This window comes from Rhinoraja longicauda, chromosome 1 (assembly GCF_053455715.1).
Source record: "Rhinoraja longicauda isolate Sanriku21f chromosome 1, sRhiLon1.1, whole genome shotgun sequence".
In the NCBI taxonomy this organism is placed as follows: Eukaryota; Metazoa; Chordata; class Chondrichthyes; order Rajiformes; family Arhynchobatidae; genus Rhinoraja; species Rhinoraja longicauda.
In genome coordinates, this window is record NC_135953.1 from 61576192 (window position 1) to 61600047 (window position 23856).

A 23856-nucleotide genomic window follows, 5' to 3' on the forward strand; every position below is an offset into this window, starting at 1 on the left:
AATCGATGATTTATAGTTGAGAGTGTTATCGTAATATGTTTTATACCTCGCAACGTTGAATATCCGTGTGAACGATAACGTATAAACGTTGAATATCCACAAGAGCAGCGACTCCGTTCCCGGGATATCCGAGGAGGAGGAGACAGCAGCTTGACAACAACCTGCAGCCCCGTCGCCCTTTGACTCGGGCGGCAGTTGCCGGCCGCCGGCGCCTCTGCTCTCGCGATGTCCCCCGGTTACGTAGCGCGAGCCAGTGCGCGCGCGCGCGGTGTCTCTATGGAGTCGGCGGCCTTCGGCATGATGGCGGATTTCGATGCGATCTACGAGGAAGATGAGGAGGAAGAAGAGGACGAGGAGCAGGCGCTGGAGGAGCAGCTGCTGAAGTACGCTCCCGACCCGGTGGTGGTCCGGGGCTCGGGACACGTCACTGTGTAAGGCCGAGCGAGGAGCGGTGGTTGGGCGGTGGGCCGGTGGGTGGCATGCTATGGAGGGAGTGAGCTGAGTGAGGCTGAGGCTGAGCCGCGGCTGGTGACTTGGAGCTGGGCCGGGCCGGGCCGGGCCGCAGGTGCGTTCCGGTTAAAATCCACCTGGGCAGTGAGTCAAGTGCTTGGAGCCAAAGTGTAACAGATCTTGGGTGGTGGTGGCGGTGACAATCCTCTCCGTGGACCGTGCCACCAAATGATCAGAGTGTCCTCCCTTCCCTTAGGGATTTCTTTACAGGTGATTAGACAAAAAGTTGTGGATTGGAAATGCGCCGCTGCTTATGGTGATGTGATTCTGCTTGTCAATTCCCAGGCAGTGGGGCTTCTCGCAGCTCCACGCGATGGGTTGTTCAGTCAGCATCGTTACTTCTGGAGCAGTAGCCTGGAAACTGACAGTTCATTAGAGCAGTAGGATGTCACCCAGCTTGACGTAGATTAAAAATATTGACTATGGATCGCGGTGTTCCATTAACGCGTGTGAGTTTCGATTTTGTTCAGCGTTGTCTCATTGCTGTGGATCATTTGGAAGTAACAGCGCTCCAAACCACCGTGACATGAATTAGTAAATATTGCATCAACGTGCACGAACATACTTGGCGTGCTGCGGACTAACTATGTCGATTGGTTGGTATCTGTCCCCTTACATTATACGAGTCAAATGACAAAATGATTTAATATGAATGTGATGCAAACTATGGCCAAATATCTTGTCAGCTGTTTGTTGGGTGAGGTTAATCCACAGGTAATGAATGGCATATTGGATGAACAGTACTTTCTCTACGATCTCCTTTTCCAAATACCCCATGTTTCGCCCTAGCTTAACCCCTGCCAGATCTTCACTATCCCTTACCAACCTCTCTACTCTCAGTTCTGATGCAGGATTTCAATCTGAAATGTCAACATTTCCTTTCCCCCAACAGATGCTGCTTGACCCACTGAGTTCCTCTGTAGGTTGCTTGTTGCTCCAATTTCAAGCATCTACAGTCCCTTGTACCTAAATACTGGATGATGCGGAAGCTTTCCTTAGCTAGGAGTTAGTTGTTTTGTGGAAATTGCTGCTCATAAGTGATAGGAGCAGAATTAGACCATTCAGCCCATCAAGTCTACACTGCCATTCAATCATGGCTTACCTATCTTTCCCTCTCAACCCCATTCTCCTGCCTTCTCCCCATAACCCCTATCACCCATACTAATCAAGAATCTGTCAATCTTTGCTTTAAAAATATCCCTTGACCTGGCCTCCACAGCCTCTGTGGCAATGAATTCCACTGATTCTCCCCCCTCTGACTGAAGAAATTCCTCATCTCCTTCCTTATGGTACATCCTTTTATTCTGAGGCCATGGCCTCTGGTCCTAGACTCTCTCACGAGTGGAAACATCCACTCCACATCCACATTGGGGCAAACAAATAAGTGGACAACAGGAAGAATTAAAAAGTTAGGTTGCACTGTTTATAAAGTTGCACAGCACCAAAATGAACCCTTCAACACAACCTCAAATTTATATTTGGATTAAAAACTAATGAATACAATGTGTCTGGGAAGTGAAGTGAGGGCAGTACCTACACAGGGAATGGTAAGGCCCTGGGGAGAGTTGTAGAGTAGAGGGATCAAGGAGTGCTGGTACATATTTTCGTAAAAGTGGCATAACAGGTAGATAGGGCAGTCAAGAAGGTTTTTGGTACGTTGACAATCATCAGTTGGGGCATTGAGTGTGGAAGTTGGGATATTATGTTACAATTGTACAAGATCTTGGTGAGGCTGCATTTAGAGTATTGTATTCAGTTTCGGCCACCCTGCTAGAGGAAAGATGTTGTTAGGTTAGAAAGAGTTGCATCGAAGATTTACGAGGATGTTGCTTGGACTTGAGGGTCTGAGCTGTAGAGAGAGGTTGGGCAGATTAAGTCTTTATTCCTTGGTGCACAAGAGGCTGAGGGGTGATCTTCTCAAGGTGCATAAAATCTTGTGCATAAATGGGGCATAGAGTCATACAATGTGCATGCAAGCCCATCGGCACAACTTGCCCGCACTTACCACATGTCCCATCTACACTTGTCCCACCTGCCTGCATTTGGTCCTCATCCCTCTCAACCCAACCTATCCATGTGCCCATCTAAATATTTCTTAAACATTGTGATAGTACCTACCTCAACTACCTCCTCCAACAGCTCGTTCTGTATACTCACCACTCTTTGTGTAAAAAAAAGTTACCCCTCAGCTTCCTATTAAATCTTTCATTCCCTTCCCCCATCACCTTAAGCCTATGTCCTCTGTCCTCAATTTTCCTACTCTAGGAAAGAGACTGCATTTATTTGTTCTATTCATCTCACAATTTTGTACACTTCTATAAGATTACCCCTCATCTGCCTGCGCTCCAAGGAATAGAATCCCAGCCTGCTCAACCTCGGCCTCGAGTCCTGGCAACATTCTTGTAAATCTTGTCTGCACCCTTTCCAGCTTGACAAAATCTTTCCTATAACATGATGCCCAAAACTGAACACAATATTCTAATTGTGGTCTCACCATCTTGTATAATTGCAACATGACCCCTCTCTGCCAACTTCTATACTCAGTGCTCTGACTGATGGAGGCCAATGTGCCGAAAGCCCTTTTGACCACCCTATCTACGTGCGATGCCACTTTCAAGGAATAATATACCTGTACTCCTAGATCCCTCTGCTCAACAACACTCTCCAGAACCATTCACTGTTTAGGTCCTCCCCATATTAGCCATCCCAAAATGCAATACCTCATATTTTGCTGTATTAAATTCCATCGACCATTCCTCAGCCCTCCTGACCAACCGATCAAGATCTTGTTGCAATTTTTGACAACCAACTTCACCATCTACAGACTTTGATGTCATCTGCAAACTTGCTAATCATGCCATATATGTTTTCATCCAAATCATTGACATAGATCTTGGTCGACACGGGCAAATTGAGCCAAAGGGCCTGTTTTTATACTGTAACACTCTGATTACATTCAATACTGATACATTTTTGCCTTGTGGAGCATTGCAAATTTGCAATTGTGAATGCAGTTACTGATTTTCATAATGCATCATATTTGGTAATTATTATGAGCCTTGTAAATATCTAATTTTGTTACAATTTAGTCATTGATTTTTCCATTGACACTTGCCTTGTACACTTTATTCACAATTGGATTCTCATTATTGCCTACTTTGGTCTTTAAATGAGTGGTTTCAAAGGATGGTTTAGTCGAAAAATAATAAGTGCTGGAATTACTCAGAATCAGGCAGCGCCTCTGGAGAACATGGATAGGCAATCTTTTGAATCGGGACCCTTCTTACTCATAATGAGTTACACTGGCACTTTTTTGTAAACAAGCATCTCAAGTTCCTTTTGCCTATGATGATTTAGTGGAATTGGATTATAGATAGAGCTCTAGGGGCCAGTGGATTCAAGGGATATGGGGAGAAGATAGGCACAGGTTACTGATTGTAGATGATCAGCCATGATCACAATGAATGGCGATGCTGGCTCAAAGGGCCAAATGGCCTCCTGCACCTATTTTCTATGTTTCTATGGATTAATTTATATCGGGTGCAGTTAAAATGCAGCATTTATAAGATTTAAACCATTTCACATTGCTGATTTTAGCAACTTCTAAGAAAATGTTCCTATTCATTGCTTGGGTAATTGTATACACTAGTTGGCAGGTTGTCCTCCAATTATACATGGCTTTGGTGAGACCATATCTGGAGAATTATGAACGAAGGGATCTGTTTCCATGCTCTATGACTTTAACTTTGAATATTGTTCTTGTTTTAAGGAAGAATGTTTATGAATGGATTTTAGAGAAAGTTATTTAAGTAAATTTTAAGGGGAAAGGTTGGACAGGGTAGGTATGTACATGCTCAAGTTTAGAAGAATGAATAAGGAGTGCATAAGGATTTTCTGGAAACAGATGGTCCTGAGAGGTCTTCTGAAAGGTATAGCAAACGGTGTTGCTGCCTCATGGCACTAGAAATCCAGGTTCAATCCTGACCTTGAGTGCTGTCTGCGTGGATTTGCGTATTCTGCCTGTGACCAAGTGGGTTTCATCTGGGTGCTGCTGTTTCCACTGCCCCCTTCCCACCAAGAAAGTGATTGAGGCAAGAACAACCTGAAAATGATAGATTTTACTTGGCACAGATATGTTCAGTTAATTACAAATTTTACTTTGGGAATATTGAATGATTGCAATATGTGTTATCTTTTGAATGATATGCTTTAAAGTACTGTGTAGTCATTGGCATAGATGCATCTAAAATATTCCATACACTATTCCATGGACAGGAGAATTCTGATATCGCTTGGTGTATAAGTTGGTTTCTTGTTTCACTGAATACCAAGAGTATCCTACATTTCATGATCTGATCTCAAGTTTTACATTTGAAAGCTCATAATTGCAAACTTGTGCCAAAGTATTTTTTGCTCATTTTGTGGACCTGCTTCAATATATCTTTAATAATTCATGTGAATGGTCATTAGGCTTAAAGCTGCATGAATAGTTAAATTTTCAAGGATTGATAAAAATAGTTAATGAAAAGATAAATAATTGTCAATGTATTGATAAATAGAGGAAGAGCGCAGTTGCAAGCATCAGCCACAGGAGGTATAATTGAGTAACTGTTCATCACCTGAATTTTAAACTGAAATTATATTATTGAGTTCACTTATGTATCTTTGTAAAGAAAATGTAATGTTTAGCCTATTTGTCTACTTCAGATTGTTCAGCAGTGGAGCACTTCATCCAACGGTACATATCAAGTGCAATTTAAAAAAAAATAATTAATTACAATAGGTGCAGGAGTAGGCCATTCGGCCCTTCGAGCCAGCACCGCCATTCAATGTGATCATGGCTGATCATTCTCAATCAGAACCCCGTTCCTGCTTTCTCCCCATACCCCCTGACTCCGCTATCCTTAAGAGCTCTATCTAGCTCTCTTGAATGTATTCAGAGAATTGGCCTCCACTGCCCTCTGAGGCAGAGAATTCCACAGATTCACAACTTTTTGACTAAAAAAGTTTTTCCTCATCTCTGTTCTAAATGGCCTACCCCTTATTCTTAAACTGTGGCCCCTGGTTCTGGACTCCCCCAACATTGGGAGCATGTTTCCTGCCTCTAACATGTCCAACCCCTTAATAATCTTATACGTTTCGATAAGATCCCCTCTCATCCTTCTAAATTCCAGTGTATACAAACCTAGTCGCTCCAGTCTTTCAACATATGACAGTCCCGCCATTCCGGGAATTAACCTAGTAAACCTACGGTGCACGCCCTCAATAGCAAGAATAACAATGACATTTGTCAAATTACTGAAAGATTAATGGAGTATAAGCCATATGAATTAGGGGAAAATTGTTGCCTTTTAGAAAAGCATTTTGATAAAAAGTAAATATTTTTATTTCACTTCCAGCTGTAGAGCTAATTAGTTTCAACCATGTGCATTATGAATTGATCCAAATTATGGTTGATCCTGGTGTTTTATTTGAAAGCTTTAGAACCAGTCTTCAGCTGCATAACGTTTCTGGAACTGACTCACCTGATCATTATTGACTAGGAAACAGCACAACAGCTGTGAGTTTATGCTCACTGTGGACAAGTATGAGAATAATGAAGACTGTCAAATTGAAAAGGACTATTCTTGCAGTAGCCTTTCAAATCATAACTTCAGTGTAATAAAGTTTGACCATAATCATACTGATTTAGTCATCAAACATCAGTATATTTACCATAAGGGTGTAACTATTTTTCTATTGTTATTTTGAAAAGCATTTAGAAGTATTTGCAGTCGTAAATTTTGTGCATTCCTCTTCTGATTAGGAAGGTATGTAACATCTTAATTTAAATTTAGTGTTTTCATATCCTCCACTTTTTCTCAGCTCTATTTGAGAGAACTATGTACTTATACTCTTAGATTCCTCTGCTCCACAACATTCCCCAGAGGCCTATTACTCACTGCCAAGGTTCTGCCCTGGTTGACTTACCAAAATGCAACACCTCACACTTAATTAAACTCCATGAGCCATTCCTTGGCCCACTTGCCCAGCTGAGACAGATCCTGCTGTAATTCTATAACTATCTTCACCGTCTATTTTAGTGTCATCTGCAGACTAACTAATCATGTCTTGCACATCATTGATCTGGATGACAAACTGCATTGGGCCACCTGAGGTACACCAAGGGTCAAACGCCTCCAGTTAGAAAAATAAATTCCCACCACCCTCTGCATCCTACCATGAAGCCATTTCAGTATCCAGTTAGCTGGCTCACGCTGGATCTCTTTTGATTTAACCTCCCAGAGCAGCCTATTATGGTGAACCTTGTCAAAGGTCTTGCTGAAGTCCACACAGACTACGTCTCTGAGCCTGCTCTCGTCAATCTTTTTGGTTACTTAAAACAAAACTCAATCGAATCCATGAGGCATGATTTACCATGTGCAAAACCACTCTTCAGGAACATGCACGCCTTTTGAACTCACTATGTCACACTTTTATAAGTATCCAATTTTCTGGATTCCTCTTTGCTGGCAGACAACCTCCAGTCAAATTTTTGTGTCTAATACTATCAAAGTTGGCCTTGACCCAATTTAGAACTTTAACTTGTGGACCAGGCCTATTCTTATCCATAACTATTTTAAAGTTAATGGATCTGTGGTCGCTGCTCCTAGAAGACTCGCTCACTGATATTTCAGTCAATTGCTCTACCAAATTCCCTATAAATGGTTCAAGCTATGCTGTCTCCTTTGCAGGGCCCTCTATGTATTGTATGAGGAAACTTTCCTGACACAATTTAACACATTTTTAAGTGGGTATACTAGGTGGATGGAACCAGGGAGATGAATATGAGAATGGATATGGAAACAGGGACAAAAATGGGAAGGCCATGATCAGAAGGAGGGAGAGAGGAAGATGGTAAGGTTTGTCTGAAATTAGACAATTCAATGTTAATTCTACCGGATTGGAGACTGCCCAGGCATGTGAGGTGTTGTTACGGGCAAGTGCAGGTGCTCTGCAAACCAGTCACCTAATATGCTTGGGTTTGCCAATGTAAAGGAGGCTACACCACAAGCAGCAACTGCAAAGGATGAGGTTGTGCATGTGAATCTTTGCCTGGCTAGTTCCCTGGATGGTGGTAAGAGAGTGGATATAGGAATGTGTTGGTACTCCTATGATTGCCGGGGAAAGTGCCAGGTGCTAGACAGCTGGTGGAAATGACAAAGTATGCTGACTCTGCATCGTAGGACATTAACTTGTGAGTACACTTTTAAGTAAAAGAACTCTGACTTTTGACTTCAAAAAGAAAACATGCTAAGCATGGGTAACATCTTTGGCTTTAATTGATCAAAAAAGTGTATGGGAAACTACAAGTGAATTAGAAGAGTAGAAATTTCCTGGCCATCTGCTGTAGATACTAATAGATACATCAGAGATTTTTTTTCCTGGAACTCGGAGGTTGAGGAGAGACTTGATAAAGGTGTATAAAATTAGGAGGCATAGAAAGGGGAGACAGTCAGAACCTTTTTTCCAGGGTGGAAATATCCAGAGTTCGAGGGCACAGATATAAGGTGAGAAGGGGAAAGTCTAATGAAGATGTGCGGGGCAAGTTATTTTCCTCAGAGAATAATGGGTACTTGGGAACACCATACCAGGGGTGATAGTGGAGGCAGATACTATAATGTATTTTAAGAGGCTTTCAGTGAGGCATGTGGAAGTGCAAGGAATAGAGAGATATAGATCATTTGCAGGCTGGTGAGATCAGTTTAACTTGACATCATATTCGGCAAATAACGTGGTGAGTTGAAGTGCCCATTCCTGTGCTGTACTGTTGTATGTTCTAATGCTGGGAAAGCATTTAAATTTTACAAGAGAGGCATACATTTCCTGTGATAATTTTCTCAAAAATCAAATTTTACCACATGGCTATTGTTTCAAATCCAGTATATATAGGGAGTTTTTAAATGAACCAACCAGCTGGAGTTGTACTAAACGTAATACAGGTATTTCAAGTCTTGTTGCCCGAGAATTTCATCTGAATATGCAGTTTGATTCTGTCATGTATATGGCATATGGGATTTTGTTTCAAAACCATATGCCTTTTGTTAAATCGAGCAAACCTGGGCAAGGATTCAGGAATTTTAGTAGTATAAATTAGTAGGGACTAATGAAGTTAATAGATGTTTTATTGAGCCTTTGAGAAGTTTCAGGAGTAATATGGTGGGTTCCTGCAGTTTCAAAGGACTGCAGCAATTGTGTACCAAAATATATATGGAAAATAACTCGATAGATTGATGTTTTTGTGGTTTATTTCGAGGAACTATGTATTAGAAATACAAATGTAAAAGTGTAGTTATTTACTTTTAATTAGTTCACCCCAAGATTCACTGCAATTGTTTAAAAGACGATTTAAGTGTGATGCTCTGTGGGATATAAAATAATTTCACTAAATAATTATAATGATTAAGTTTATGAATGAGAGTTTCACAAGGTATCCTGACTTGTGAGGGCATCCTGGCAAATGAAGTTGCAGAATTATCTAATGTTTAAAATTGTCAACAAGCAAAATTGGATTGGCTGTTTCTGCCTTGTTTCAATTGTTTTCATTTAAAGTTATTTATTATTTGATAAGCAGCTATTTCTCCTTCCATGTCTAAAGGGCCACTTCACAAATGCATTTAGACAGAGTTGAAAAGTTGCCCAATCAAGGAAGAGAAGAAAATTGTAACCAAGCCTAATCTATTTTTGTTGTTGTCATAGAGTGTGGAAACAGGCCCTTTGGCCCAACTTGCCCTCACTGGCCAACATGTCCCAGCTACACTAGTCCCACCTGCCTGCCTTTGGTCCATATCCCTCCAAACCTGTCCTATCAAATGTACCTGTCCAACTGCATAAACGTTGGGATAGTCCCAGACTCCACTACCTCCTCTGGCAGCTTGTTCCATACACCCACCACCCTTTGTGTTAAAAGGTTACCCCTTAGATTCCTATGAAATCTTTTTCTCCATCACCTTAAACCTATCTCCTCTGGTCCTCGATTCACCTACTCCTGGCAAGTGAGACTCTATGCATCTACACAACTGTACATTTTCAAGGAGAAGCAGTTTTTTAAAAAGTTAACCTTCAATTTGGCAGTAAATAATATTGTAGGTGTGTCAGTTGGTCCCTAGTGTATGGGCATGCACAGATGGCTTGCTGCTGATGGAAAATATAAACCTTATTCCAAAGCCCAACCAGCAAGGTTCAGGATATTGCCAATGCTTTTGTACTCTATGCTTCCTTGTTTTACAAAAAAAATTACATCATAGATAGAAATATCTTGTCTTTCTATAGCACTGTATTGAATCTTGGAATATCTCAATGTCAAAAGAAATACCTTTAAAGTGTTGTCACTGCCTTAACAAAGGGAAATGATACCACCAACATGTCAATCACCACTTATGACATTGGGAAGAGAATGGTTGTATCAGCTTGGCCTCCCCTGTACGTACATAGCTGAGTTATACCTTGTGAAATATATTTTGTATTTTCATGAACACAATTTGTTATTTAAAACAATTAAAAAGAATTATGTTAGCTAGGAAGCCAAAATTTGTATTTAATCACTCATCATATTTTATCTTTTCTAATGGATGCACACTGGCACATAGCTTCATTCATCTTCAGAAATTAGTGTCCATTTTAAAAGCTTTGTAAAAGTTTTATGAATCATAAGATTGTTGACCTTTGGCTAGTAGAGAAATAGTTGGTGAGAAATTAGAAAATGGTGAGAAAGTTTGCAAACAATTTCTTCTTTTGAATTGCATAAAATTCCTGCTGATTGCCTTGCAAAAAGCAATATCTTTACTGGCTTTGTTGGATGAAGTGGTTGACATAACAAATGTTACTTAATGAAAGTACTGTTATTTGAATATTGCCTGGAACATAGAATGGCACAGCACAGGAAGAGATCCTTCAGTCCATAGTGTCCATGCCAAGCATGATGTCAAGTTAAACTAATCTCTTCTGCCTGCAAGTCAGCATAGATTTATAAAAGGGAAATCATGCTTGACTAATCTTCTGGAATTTTTTGAGGATGTGACAAGTAAAATGGATGAAGGGGAGCAAGTGGATGTAGTGTATCTAGACTTTCAGAAAGCCTTTGATAAGGTCCCACACGGGAGATTGATGAGCAAAATTAGAGCACATGGTATTGGGGGTAGGGTGTTGACATGGATAGAGAATTGGTTAGCAGGCAGGAAGCAAAGAGTAGGAGTAAACGGGTCCTTTTCAGAATGGCAGGCAGTGGCGAGTGGAGTGCTGCAAGGCTTGGTGTTGGGGCCGCAACTATTTACCATATATATTAATGATTTGGATGAAGGAATTAGAATTAACACTAGCAAGGTTGCAGATGACACAAAGCTGGGTGGCAGTGTGAACTGCGAAGAGGATGTTAGGAGTTTGCAGGGTGACCAGGACAGGTTGAGTGAGTGGGCAGATGCATGGCAGATGCATGGCAGATGCAGTATAATGTAGATAAATGTGAGGTTATCCACTTTGGCGGCAAAAACGAGGCAGATTATTATCTCAATGGTCTAGTCAAGTCGAGTCAATTTTATTTGTATAGCACATTTAAACACAACCCACATTGACCAAAGTGCTGTACATCTAGTGCAGGTACTAAAAAAGAACATAACAGTAGCACACAAACCTAACAACACAGACATAAACAGTTTACCGCGTCCCCTCAGAGGGCCTCAAACGCTAGGGAATAGTAGATTTTGAGCCTGGACTTAAAGGAGTCGATGGAGGGGGCAGTTCTGATGGGGAGAGGGATGCTGTTCCACAGTCTAGGAGCTGCAACCGCAAAAGCGCGGTCACCCCTGAGCTTAACCCTAGACCGCGGGACAGTCAGTAGCCCCAAGTCGACCGACGTGAGGGACCTGGAGTTTGAGTGGTGGGTTAAAAGATTTTTGATATAGAGGGGCAAGCCCATTTAGGACTTTGTATGCAAATTGGTGGAGCTTGAAATCGATTCTGTACCATACTGGGAGCCAGTGGAGAGAGGACAGAATCGGGGTGATGTGGTCCCTTTTACGGGTACCCGTCAGGAGTCTTGCTGTGGCGTTTTGGACCAATGGCAGGCGGGACAGGGATGATTGGCTGATCCCAGTGTATAGGGAGTTGCAATAGTCCAGGCGGGAGGAAATAAATGCGTGGATGATTTTTTTCTAGATTGTCAAATTGGAGGAATGGTTTGAATTTAGCTATGGTACGAAGCTGTCAGAAACTGGCTTTTACCACAGAGTTGATTTGCTTGTCAAACTTAAAAGCGGAGTCAAATATCACGCCAAGGTTTTTGACATGAGGTTTGACTAGGGTGGATAGGATTCCAAGGCTGCCTGTTGTCGTTTTGATGGTGTCAGGGCGGGGTGGGGGGGGGGGGGCTGAATAGGATGACCTCAGACTTGCTCTCGTTTAACTGAAGGAAGTTCTGTGCCATCCAACATTTTATGTCCTCAAGGCAATGCATGAGGCTGATTAAATTTGACCAGTTGTTGGGTTTCAGGGGGAGATAAAGCTGTGTCATCAGCATAGCAGTGGAAAGAAATGCTAGTGCCTTTGAATGATTTGGCCGAGGGGAAGCATGTACAGAGAGAAGAGAATGGGGCCTAGGATGGAGCCTTGTGGAACCCCGCAGGAGAGGCTAGCTGGGGCAGAGGAAAAGTTGCCTGTATTGACGGAGAAACTCCTATTTTTGAGGTAGGAAACGAACCAGCTCAGGACAGTGCCATCTACGCCAACCCCGTACTGGAGACGGTCAATTAGGATGGTGTGGTCCACTGTATCAAACGCTGCACTGAGGTTGAGAAGGAGCAAGATTGCACAGTCGCCGGTGTCGATGACGAGAAGCAGGTTGTTGTATACCTTCAACAAGACAGACTCTGTGCTGTGATGGGCCCTGAAACCTGACTCAAAACTTTCCAGGATGGTATTTTGGTGTAGGTAAGGCAGTAGTTGATTTAGAATTACCTTTTCAAGGACTTTTGACAGGGATGGCAGTTTGGAAATGTTGTGTATTTGTGCTGTAATTGGACTAGGAATAAATCTCGGACACACGCAAGTATTCAAACGTGCCTATATTCATGTTAGCGCCATCTTAAGTCTCCTCTGCACATGCGTACAATCGCGCGAGTCATTTCATATTAAAAGTCATTTCATATTAAATCAGGTTCCCATACCCAACATTCCTCCCCCTTTTACCTGGAGGTAGATAACACCATTTCATTTCTAACGTCACATAATATCAACCAACAGACCTGCACATCGTACGAACATGTGTCAAACAAAATACACAATACATTGTTAGTATATACGTAGGTTCACTTATACAGAACATAATCCTCAAATCTTTTAGGTGTTCTCTTGTAATTCTATTAGACATGCGTCTATCTGTCTGTTGGATTTTTCATTTGTTCTGAAATATCCAGCTCCGGCTATGATGTTGTGTTATTACTGTGGATTAAATGTTCGTCAATATCAGGCTCAGGTTGTGATGTTGGGTTATCACTGTGGATTAAATGTTCGTCAATATCCGGCTCTGGTTGTGATGTTTTGTTATCATTGTGGATTAAATGTTCGTCTCTCTCTGAAGTGCTTCCAGGATTTACACCTACGGTTGGAGTTGGCCTAACTATCAGTGGATAGTTTGGTTGAACCACTTCTCTTTGTTGGAAGTGGGTGTGTTCATCACCTTTTGGCAAGTATGCTCTCATTTGATCGACATGACGACGAATGACTCTTCCCTCACTCAACTTTACATTGTACAGGACTTCACTGATGACTTCTGCTATCATTCCGTAAAGCCAAGTGGGACCTGATGTAAAGTTCTTGACCATGACATGTTCATTCTCATCAAAGACTCGCTTCTTGCTTCCTCGATCTGCTGCCTGTTTCATTGAGGCTTGCGTCCTTCGAACAGTTTTGCTGAGATCGGGTCTCAGATTGTCAAGTTTAGTGCGGATCTTTCTTCTGAACATCAGTTCACTGGGTGACTTTCCAGTCGTTCCTTGAGGTGTGACTCGGTACGTCAGCAATAACTTCTGGATCTTTAGTTCCAGGTCTGTTCCTTTTCCTTTATTCACACCTGCTTTCACCATCTGTACACCTCTTTCTGCTAGTCCGTTGCTGGACGGGTGCTTGGGTGATGTTTGAATGTGGCAGATGTTGTTGTTGCTGAGGAACTTGGCAAATTCTTCAGACACTAACTGCGTACCGTTGTCTGTGACCACTGTGTCTGGTAACCCATGAGTTGCAAACAACCGCCTCAGGGCAATCACTGTTGTTGCTGCTGTTGCGTGTTTCACCCGCATGGCTTCAATCGACCACAATCAGCACATTCTCATTATCGATGCTGGCCTAGTCACAGTGAATTCTACTCCACGGTCTCTCAGGGAACTCCCATGGTTGTATTGGGGCTGCAACAGGACTATTCTGACTCTGCTGACAGCTTGGACAACTTCTCACTTGTTGTTCCAACTCGTTGTTGATTCCTGGCCACCAGACGTATGATCTTGCCAATGCCTTCATTTTCACAATGCCAGGGTGCGTGCTATGAAGTTCTTCAAGGATTCTAGTCCTTATCTCCAGATTATCTGGGATGACTGTTGTGATATTGCTGGGACTACTTTGTGTATCCAAGAACTACTTTGTATGGCTGTGTATATAAGTGATGGGTGTGATTAGGCGGTCACTCTGGATGCAGGTGGCCATGGAATAAACAGCCTGGAGTTGAGCTCCAGCAATGTAACCTTTAAAAAGAATTTAAAAAAAATAAAAAATGGGGAAAAAAAATGTTGTTCTTCGTGGTCCTGTACCTGTTGTACCTTTTTTGTGACTCTGGAAGGACCACGAGTACACATGTTTATGATGTTATCATGGTGCAGCTTGTACTCCAGGCTGTTTGTTCCAAGGCCGCCTGGATCCAGAGTGACCGCCTAATCACACCCATCACTTATATACACAGCCATACAAAGTAGTTCTTGGATACACAAAGTAGTCCCAGCAATATCACAACATCCCCCTTGTCTTATATATTACAACAATGACCACTCGTGGCCCCCACAGGATTATGTCATCTTTAACTGACAGCTCTTCTTTCTTGCTGGCAAAGGGCTTTACTTCTTCTGGAAGATTCCTTGCACTTGGCCACCCTTCCATAATGTGGTTCTTTACCTTGGAGAGAACTCTGTCCTTCTTGGTGGCTCTCTTCACTTCCTGTGCATTAACAGGGCGTGTGTCCAGATCGGTGAGCATGTTGATGCGTGTCTCTGGTGCTTCATCAAGCTCGGCGAGCTCCGGATGATTCCATGAAGAGTCCTCTTCGTGGATCGGCATGCGCGACAACGCATCTGCATTCTGGTGTTTCTTGCCTTCTCGATGGACTATCTTGTAACTGTAGGCAGACAGGATCATATGCCATCTTGCTACACGAGCAGAGGCCATCGGGCTGGCCGGCTTGTGGTCTCCAAAGAGTCCCATCAGAGGCTTGTGATCAGTCACAATGGTGAAAGACCTTCCATGTAACTGCTTGTGGAACTTCTTCAGTCCGAAGATTATCGATAAACCCTCCTTTTCATATTGTGCGTAGTTCATTTCGCTGGGCTTGAGAGTGCGTGAAGCGAAAGCTATCGGGCGTTCTTGTCCATCTGATTGAACATGGCTTATCACAGCACCTAAGCCATAGGGGCTTGCATCCGTTTGGAGCAGGATGGGTTTGGCTGGATCGTAATGCGTCAGCACACTGTCACTCTGAAGAAGACGCTTGGATCTCTGGAATGCCTGCTCTTGTTCCTTTCCCCATTTGAACTTGGGATCAGGCTTGCTGCTTCTCCTCCCACTCTTTGAATCTGCTGATCTGTACTCTGCCTTCAACATCTGAATCAATGGTGCAATCTCCTGTGACAGGTTGGGTATAAACTTCCTGTAATACCCCAGTAAGCCAAGGTATGCCTGGAGTTGGCTTTGGTTCACAGCTGTTTTGCTTCCCGCACCGCATCAACTTTGTCTTGAAGAGGACGAAGACCATTCTTGTTCAGTCGATGTCCGAGATAGTCGACTGACCATTGCATCAGTGCACACTTCTCCTTCTTCAGATGTAACCCATTGGTCTCTAGTCTTGACAGGACCGCTTCCAGGTTCCTGAGGTGCTCTTCGTCAGTCTTTCCGCTGATGATGATATCATCAAGGTATGGCTTGCACATGGGAATATCGGCTAGCAGACTCTCCATTGTTCTCTGGAACATGGCTGGTGCGCTGGATATCCCAAAGGACAGTCTGGTATATTGAAAGAGACCTTTATGTGTGTTAATCGTGGTGAGCTTTCGAGCTCCAGGGTCTAACTGATAGGCATGGGAGAGGTCTAGTTTAGAGACCTTTTCTCCTCCTAGTTCCTGCAGTAGATCCTCCAAAGTTGGAAGGGGATACTGTTCAACTTTCAGCACCTTATTTGCTGTGAGCTTGTAGTTGCCGCAGACTCTCATTCTCCCATCTGGTTTCGGAACAGCTATGATCGAGCATGCAAAATCTGCTGTCTCCACAGGCTTGATAATGCCATCCTGCAGCAAGTCATCCAATGCGGCATCAATCTGCTTTCTAGCAGCATATGAAACAGGAGCTGCCTTGTAAAACTTTGCTCCACTGTTTTCGTCTTGTGGATATACCTTGGCTTGGTATCCCTCCATGGCTGCTGTTATCAAACAGTTTGGCGTGTCTGTTGAGTACTGTGTCCATGGCATCTTGCAAACTGTGCATACTACTCGGTGGACTTAATCTTGACTCTGGCGTGTTCTGGCTGGCTAGATTTGACAACAATCCAGGGTACTTCCTTAACCAGTTTCTTCCCATTAGGCTTGCACCTTTCTTTACTACCACTATGGTCAGCGTTTCAGGCTCACAGTGAGGTTCGAGCTGTACCTGTACCGCTGCTTGTCCGTAGATGTCCACCTTCTCTCCAGTGTAGGATTTCAGCTTGATGCTACTGGGATCTAGCCTAAGGTCTTTACCGAGTTTGCTGAAGACTTCTTCTGGTACGATAGTCCATGGACATCCCGTGTCAACTTCTAGTTGTATCTCGCTGCCGTTCACTATCAAAGTGGCTTTATACGGTTCAGAGTACGACAACTTGTTGATTGATTCATCATCCAAGTGGCTCATGGTTTCCTCTGATGATGAATTCGAAGCTGCCTCCTCCAAGTGATTTGCTTTTTTCTGAGATTGTCCTCTCCTCTGCTGGTCGGCTCTAACAGCCTCACACTGACTCTTAGAGTGACCCATTCCAGAGCACCTGCAATCTTGCAATTTGCACCTCGCTGGCTCGTGGCTGCCACCACACCTCCAGCATTTCTTAGAGTAGTGACCCTTGTCTTTGGGTGTCCTTAGTTGACTCCTTGTCTTCTGTAGTTCAAACGCCTTCTTTTGAAGCTGATTGACGGAGGTAATATTCTCTGGAGGCCTTCCGATCTTCTGCATCTGCTCTACATCTTGTTTGGCAACCTCCATCGCTGTCGCCATATTGACTGCGTTCTCAAAGGTTAATTTTTGTGTACCCAACAGTTTCTGCTGGATGTTCACATCTGCACACCCTACTAACAATCTGTCTCTCAGCATATTCTCCAGTTCCTTGAAATTACACCCCTCACTTAACTGTCGAAGCTTTGCTATGAACTGAGGGATTGTTTCATTTGCTTGGGTGCAGGTATAGAATCGATACCTTTGCACTATTTCTGTTGGTTTTAGAGAGAAATGAGCAATTAAAGCATCCTTACATTCCTGATACGTTTTACTTGCAGGCTTAGCTGGCTGCAGCAGTGCTCGTAGGGTGTGGTAAGAATAAGGGGTAGGCCATTTAGAACGGAGATGAGGAAAAACTTTTTCAGTCAGAGTTGTAAATCTGTGGAATTCTCTGCCTCAGAAGGCAGTGGAGGCCAGTTCTCTGAATGCATTCAAGAGAAAGCTAGATAGAGCTCTTAAGGATAGCGGAGTCAGGGGGTATGGGGAGAAGGCAGGAACGGGGTACTGATTGAGAATGATCACCCATGATCACATTGAATGTTGGTGCTGGCTCGAAGGGCCGAATGGCCTACTCCTGCACCTATTGTCTATTGTAACGCTTGCTTCCTAAACCTGTAAGGAACAATGTGCTTTTCTTCTCTTCTGACGTGATATCGGTTGAAGTGAACCATGCCTCCAAGATTTCAGTCCATTCCTCGCAAACATAACCAGATTCTAACTGGGGCACATTCCCAACAATTGGATTAGCCATGGTTACACCATTAATACTTGGTTCACAACAACACTATTTAACCGTTATCACCGTCGCTGCTCTGCTCTCCGATACTCAGATACTTGCCGTCGGTGGCGGTTGCTGGGGACAAAATGGCGGTGGCTGAACTTGGGCCTTGGGCTGCACGGCACCTATGTAGGGTGGCTTAGCTATTACTGGCATGCGAACGCGATTGATGTTCTGCTGGCTATAGCTGCCTCTAAGTGCTGCGCTGCACGGCTACAGCCCTGCTTGTACGTTAGGTTGCATCGATGGGCTGACTTGCACTCGCGAACTTGTGTTCCATATTTTCCAATTACATACCGCGTCATTTACTTCATGTTTGGTCGTGTGAAAACTTCACAATGACCGCAATCTGTTCATGTTGGAGGAATCCTGTCCTCGTCGCCAAATTTTTGTGTATTTGTGCTGTAATTGGACTATGAATAAATCTCGGGGACACACAAATATTCAAACGTGCCTGTATTCATGTTAGCGCCATCTTAAGCCTCTGCGCATGTGTAGAATCGCGCGTCATTTCATATTAAATCAGGTTCTTGTACCCAACAGGAAATAGGCCTGTAGTTGCTAGGCAAGGTGGGGCCAAGGTTAGGTTTTTTCAGGAGGGGCTGGACCACCGCGTGCTTGAAGCAGGTTGGAACGGTGCCAGTGGCCAGATGATAGAGAGGATGCTGGGACCGGCTATTGCAAAGACATCCTTCAGCAGGACAGTGGGGACAGTGTCGGGTCAGGTTGCAGGTTTCATAGTGGAGACAAGCTTTGCAACGGAGGATAGAGTGATGGGTTGGAAACAGTCCAATTTAGATGAACAGACCAGTGAGACAGCTAGGTCACGGGTGGGAGGGGAAATATTCGCTCTAATGTTCTCAACTTTGCTAGTGAAAAATGTAGAGAATTCTTCGCACTTAGCAGGGGACCCAACTAAGCTGGTACTGGGGGCAGGACATATGACGGAGGTAATAATACTAAATAGGACCTTGGAATTATGAGAGTTTTTGGAAATAAGGTCGGAAAAATATTTAAAGTGTAAGAAAATAACTGCAGATGCTGGTACAAATCGAAGGTATTTATTCACAAAATGCTGGAGTAACTCAGCAGGTCAGGCAGCATCTCAGGAAAGAAGGAATGGATGACATTTCGGGTCGAGACCCTTCTTCAGACTGATATCAGGGGGGCGGGACAAAGGAAGGATATAGGTGGAGACAGGAAGTTAGAGGGAGAACTGGGGGGGGGGGGAAGGGGGGAAGAGAGGGACAGAGGAACTATCTAAAGTTGGAGAAGTCAATGTTCATACCGCTGGGCTGCAAGCTGCCCAAGTGAAATATGAGGTGCTGTTCCTCCAATTTCCGGTGGGCCTCACTATGGCACTGGAGGAGGCCCAAGACAGAAAGGTCAGACTGGGAGGGGGAGGGGGAGTTGAAGTGCTCAGCCACCGGAAGATCAGATTGGTTAAGGCGGACTGAGCGAAGGTGTTGAGCGAAACGATCGCCGAGCCTGCGTTTGGTTTCGCCGATATAAAGAAGTTGACATCTAGAGCAGCGGATACAATAGATGAGGTTGGAGGAGGTGCAGGTGAACCTCTGTCTCACCTGGAAAGACTGTTTGGGTCCTTGGATGGTGTTGAGGGGGGAGGTAAAGGGACAGGTGTTGCATCTCCTGCCGTTGCAGGGGAAAGTGCCCGGGGATGGGGTGGTTTGGGTAGGAAGGGACAAGTGGACCAGGGAAGTTACGGAGGGAACGGTTTCTGCAGAAAGAGTATTTTGCTCTTGCAGACTTTACTGCTTCCTGGTATTTGAGAAGATTGTTTCTCAACATTTCAAAGGAAATTTGCACTTTGAAGATGCAAACAAGTTTGACTGAAATTTTCATCTATTCAACTGTGGATTGGGATCAGTATCTAATCCTAATAATTGGAAGGCAAATAAATAAAAATGAAAATACTAATTTGTGCTACATCATGAAATCCGTTGTTGTGGTATTGGAAGAAATAAATAGCATTTTGTGGTGGTCCCTGGGTATTAGGCCACTCCTAGGGTCAGTCCCCTCGACACTTGACGGACAGGGACGAGGGACTGCCCACAGGCTACGGTGTTTTACTCGGGGGTTTTGGGGAAGTGTTTCATCCCTTCGGTGGAACTCGTTGTGAGTGGATGCTCACAACCTTCATTATAGAACTTTCAAAACCTGCCTGGTGTCTAGCCTATTTCTGGCCGCGTCCAGGCCACTACAATTTCAGCATTTGCTATTATGCATTTTTATAGTGAAAGTAGGTACTCTGCAGACATGACAAATGAACCAACATACTTCTTTAAATGGATTTTAAGTGAAGAATACATTGCTTTTTCAGCTTTTATGAAGAAATGCCCAAGATGTTATGTAAAATTGTGAAAAGGAGCAGGTAGAAAGATATTGATGAAAAAAAGCATGAAAAAAGTATAAAGCATAAAATAGCTTGCCCAATCACAAATTAATCATTAACCTATTTATATGTGTAATATAATTATGAAGGCGAGCTTTGTTCGAGGTTACTGTCCAGATCAAAATAACTGAATTCAGACTTTTTAGTGCAAAATAACTAGGTTAATTCCCAGATTTGTAATATTAGTTAATTAAGCAAAGACTGTAATGGAGTATCGTCATCATCTGCAAAGAAAACAAATTAGCTAGGGTTTCTGATACACAATGCTACCAGTAACCACATTATAATGACTAATGTTCAATGAATATGTGTTTAGAACAGGATAGGGCTTGAGTTTTAAGTAATTTGATTGTGAAGGCAAGATGGAGAGATATTTCATGCCTTGGTTCTCAAAGAAAGAATCACTGCTTGCTGAATGTACAATTTGATACATGGTTATAATGAAAACTTGTTACTGATATTGACCTCCAACTCGCACACTGATCTAACTTGGAAATATATTATCAAACTTTAATTTTCACTGTCTGAATCCTTTAATTCTTTGCCCACAGATGCCTGTGGGATTACCTAATATAGGATTGCACAAGTTTAAGGGCATGGGACCCCATCATCTTCACAATGGCATTTGAAGATGAGAAATTGTGCTTCTTTGCTAGTGACACCCAGAACTAAAAAATGAGCAAAATGATTTCTCTTTTTACAAAGTGACTGGGATGGCAACGTGAGCATTGGACAAGTGCTTGAATATAGGCCGTAGTGGGTTCATTTTGATGTGGTCCACTTGGAGTTGATAGCGTTTCCATCAGTGTTATAGATGGCCAGGTTTTTCTGCACTGTTCATCAATGTCTATTAATTGCTTTGAAAGTTTACTACAGGAACCAAATCTGTAGGGATTAAATTATTATTATTATAGTCTCTTCAGTGGTGGTTTGTGATGTGATGGATCTGCAAAAGTGTTATGCGATGGTACATAAACAAGAATTTTCCAATAATTTTTTATTCAATTATTATGAATGAGTTTTTGTTGTGGTCACCACAACATCCACATTTGATGCTCTGCTACTGTCATACTGCTGTGTTTGTACCTGACTTGTTATACTTTTATGCATCAATCAGTGGTAGTTTTGCTGCCTTACAATATCAGAGATCCTGACTACGGGTGCTGTCTGTACTGTGTTTGTACATTCTCCCTGTGACCTTATGGGTTTTCTCCGGGTGCTCCAGTTTCCTCCCACGCTCCAAAGATGGACATGTTTGTAGGTTAATCGGCGTCAATAACATTGTAAATTGTCCCTAGTATGTAGGATAGTGCTAGTTATGGGATGAGCGCTGGTCGGCGCAGACTCTGTGGGCAGTAGGGCCTGTTTCCACGTTGTATCTATAAAGTAAAGGAAATCATAGTCTGAGATTTACCTGCAGTGGATTTGCTTCCTCGTGACCCAATTTTTCTTCCTCTTTATTCATGTTCATTTCCTTGGCAAGATCATCTGAAAACAAGAAGTCTCCTTCCACATATATGTTTAATAGGTGTCATTTTGGTAATGTGGCAGTCAGAAACTAGCTTGGAGGGATTCAGACAAATAGTTCTGAAAAAGATGGGGATGAAATTGTGAGGCTGTAGCATGTTAAAAAGGGGTAAAAGACAAAGATTGGTATTGGCATTCAATGCCAACTTAAGAGGTTACGACGTGGAACATTGACTATTTCTCTCTCCACAGACATTGTCTGACCTGCTGAGCGTTTCCAGTGCTTTCTGCTTGATATGCATCGGGGAGAGGGAAACTGTGGATCGACCTGAGATAAACTTAAGACCACATCTCTGCCATCATTTAGCTCTTCCATAACCTTACTTGGCTCCACGTCTGCTGCATCAGTTGGTGACACCCTCATCCATGCCTTGCTGCCTGTGTATTTGTTTATCCCAGTTGGCACCCAAACTTCTTTGTTCTACCTCCTGTAGATCATTCTAAACTTCTACAAAGACCTTTGATCACATTAATCTATGCTTGTTGTAGACTTGCATCAGCCCTCAATTAAGCAACGATTTGATTTTAAGATTCTCATCCATGTTTTCAAATACTTGATGTGGTTTCGCCATTCACCATTTGATATCTATGCTTCAATTCTGATCTATTTCATTTCCAGACTTGAGGATTCCTGGTCTTTCTTAAACCCATTCCTTACAACTTAATGTTTTTCTTACTGTTCTTGTATATCTCCTTTTGTGACGGTGTCAAATGTTGTTTTAATATCTGATCCAATAAAGTACTGTGGGATGCTTTGTTCCATTAGACGTTTGGGATAGACTTAGAAGAAATGTTCACTTCAGATAGTATTTGGAATTATGTATTTGAATGTTGTTCTTTGTTGTCTGTGCCAGCTAACAATGAAATAAATTAATGTTAGGGATATGGAGATAGGAAAGTGGACTTAAGGAAAGTTGGATCAGTATGATCATATTCAATGGCAGGACAACCAAATGGTTTATTTTTTATCTTCACTAATGTCTTGCAATTGATTTCAGTTGGAAGCCTTAATCCACTTCCTAATGGAGCAACTAATAAAGTAGTCCTGCAGTAACTAAGTTGAGTGAAGCTGTGCTGTAATGTAAAAAAGTGCTTGATGCTGATCGAATGAAATGTTGACATCTGCACTCCAAGCAATTTAATCCAATTTATCATTATTGCTCTGCATGTTTTGAACCTATATACCTTTTTAATTTTAATACTACGAAGCCAAACTTGGCTTCTAATTGGAATGCCAGAATTATGTGACATTGTCCAATTTTTTTGTAATTTCAGGTTTGGTCTGAGCAACAAATTTGAATTTGAATTTCCTTCGCCATTAACGGGAAAGGTGAATCCTTTATTTCTCCCCTTGAATTAGTTTTCTTTTTGCTGTTGATGAGAGTCAAAACTGTAAATGAACAAGTGAAAAAACGTAAGAATTTATTACTTAACAAATGTACATAAAACGTGGCCAGTGCTAACATTTTTGGAAGCAGTACCTTCTAATGGTGGGGTTTAACTTGGTGATCTGTCAGCAATAGACCTACCATACACTAATTTAAGAGTTACATTCCTTGAGTCATGAGGACAAAAATACCTGCCAACATATTGTAGTATTAATAGTAGTTATTGAGAATCTTTTTTGCTTGTTTTTTTATATGCACCATTTGGGGTAAATTGCAGATCAGTGAAGTATACCAGCATTAGAGAACAATTAAATTATTCTTAATTATTACCGAGGTAGATTTGGATACCTTGTTTTCTATTTGGTCCTCAAAGGTTTACACATCTTAAAACTAATTTACTCTGCCACAAGTTGTGCAACTATTTTTTTTAAATGCAGCATCATCACTAAATTATTGATGCAAAAATCTATAAAGTATTTCTTTCTGCACTGTTTTATCGCAGTTTAAAAACATTGTTACATCATTTAAAGTATTTTCTGAGTGATATGTAGGATGACATGTGCTTTTTATCGTGTGCATTAACATCACTAAGTTTGAAGTGCCTACTATTTTTTGTCATAAATGTGGGTACTTCAACATTCACCTTATTAGATATGTTCATCACTATGGTACTGCTACATTTTTGTTCCTTTGACAATCCTTCCATCAAC

The 23856-nt window shown here is 42.4% G+C and overlaps 1 protein-coding gene across 1 annotated transcript in view; it reads left to right on the forward strand.

Annotated features, from left to right (window-relative positions):
* Positions 1-251: 251 nt before the first annotated feature.
* LOC144599482 (cysteine-rich hydrophobic domain-containing protein 2) overlaps positions 252-23856 on the forward strand; it is a 59286-nt gene continuing 35681 nt past the window's right edge. The window contains exons 1-2 of the mRNA XM_078410441.1: positions 252-431; positions 23034-23088. Of these exons, the coding sequence (XP_078266567.1) occupies positions 277-431; positions 23034-23088 (210 nt within the window). The 5' untranslated portion in view covers positions 252-276. The remainder of the gene's footprint in view (positions 432-23033; positions 23089-23856) is intronic.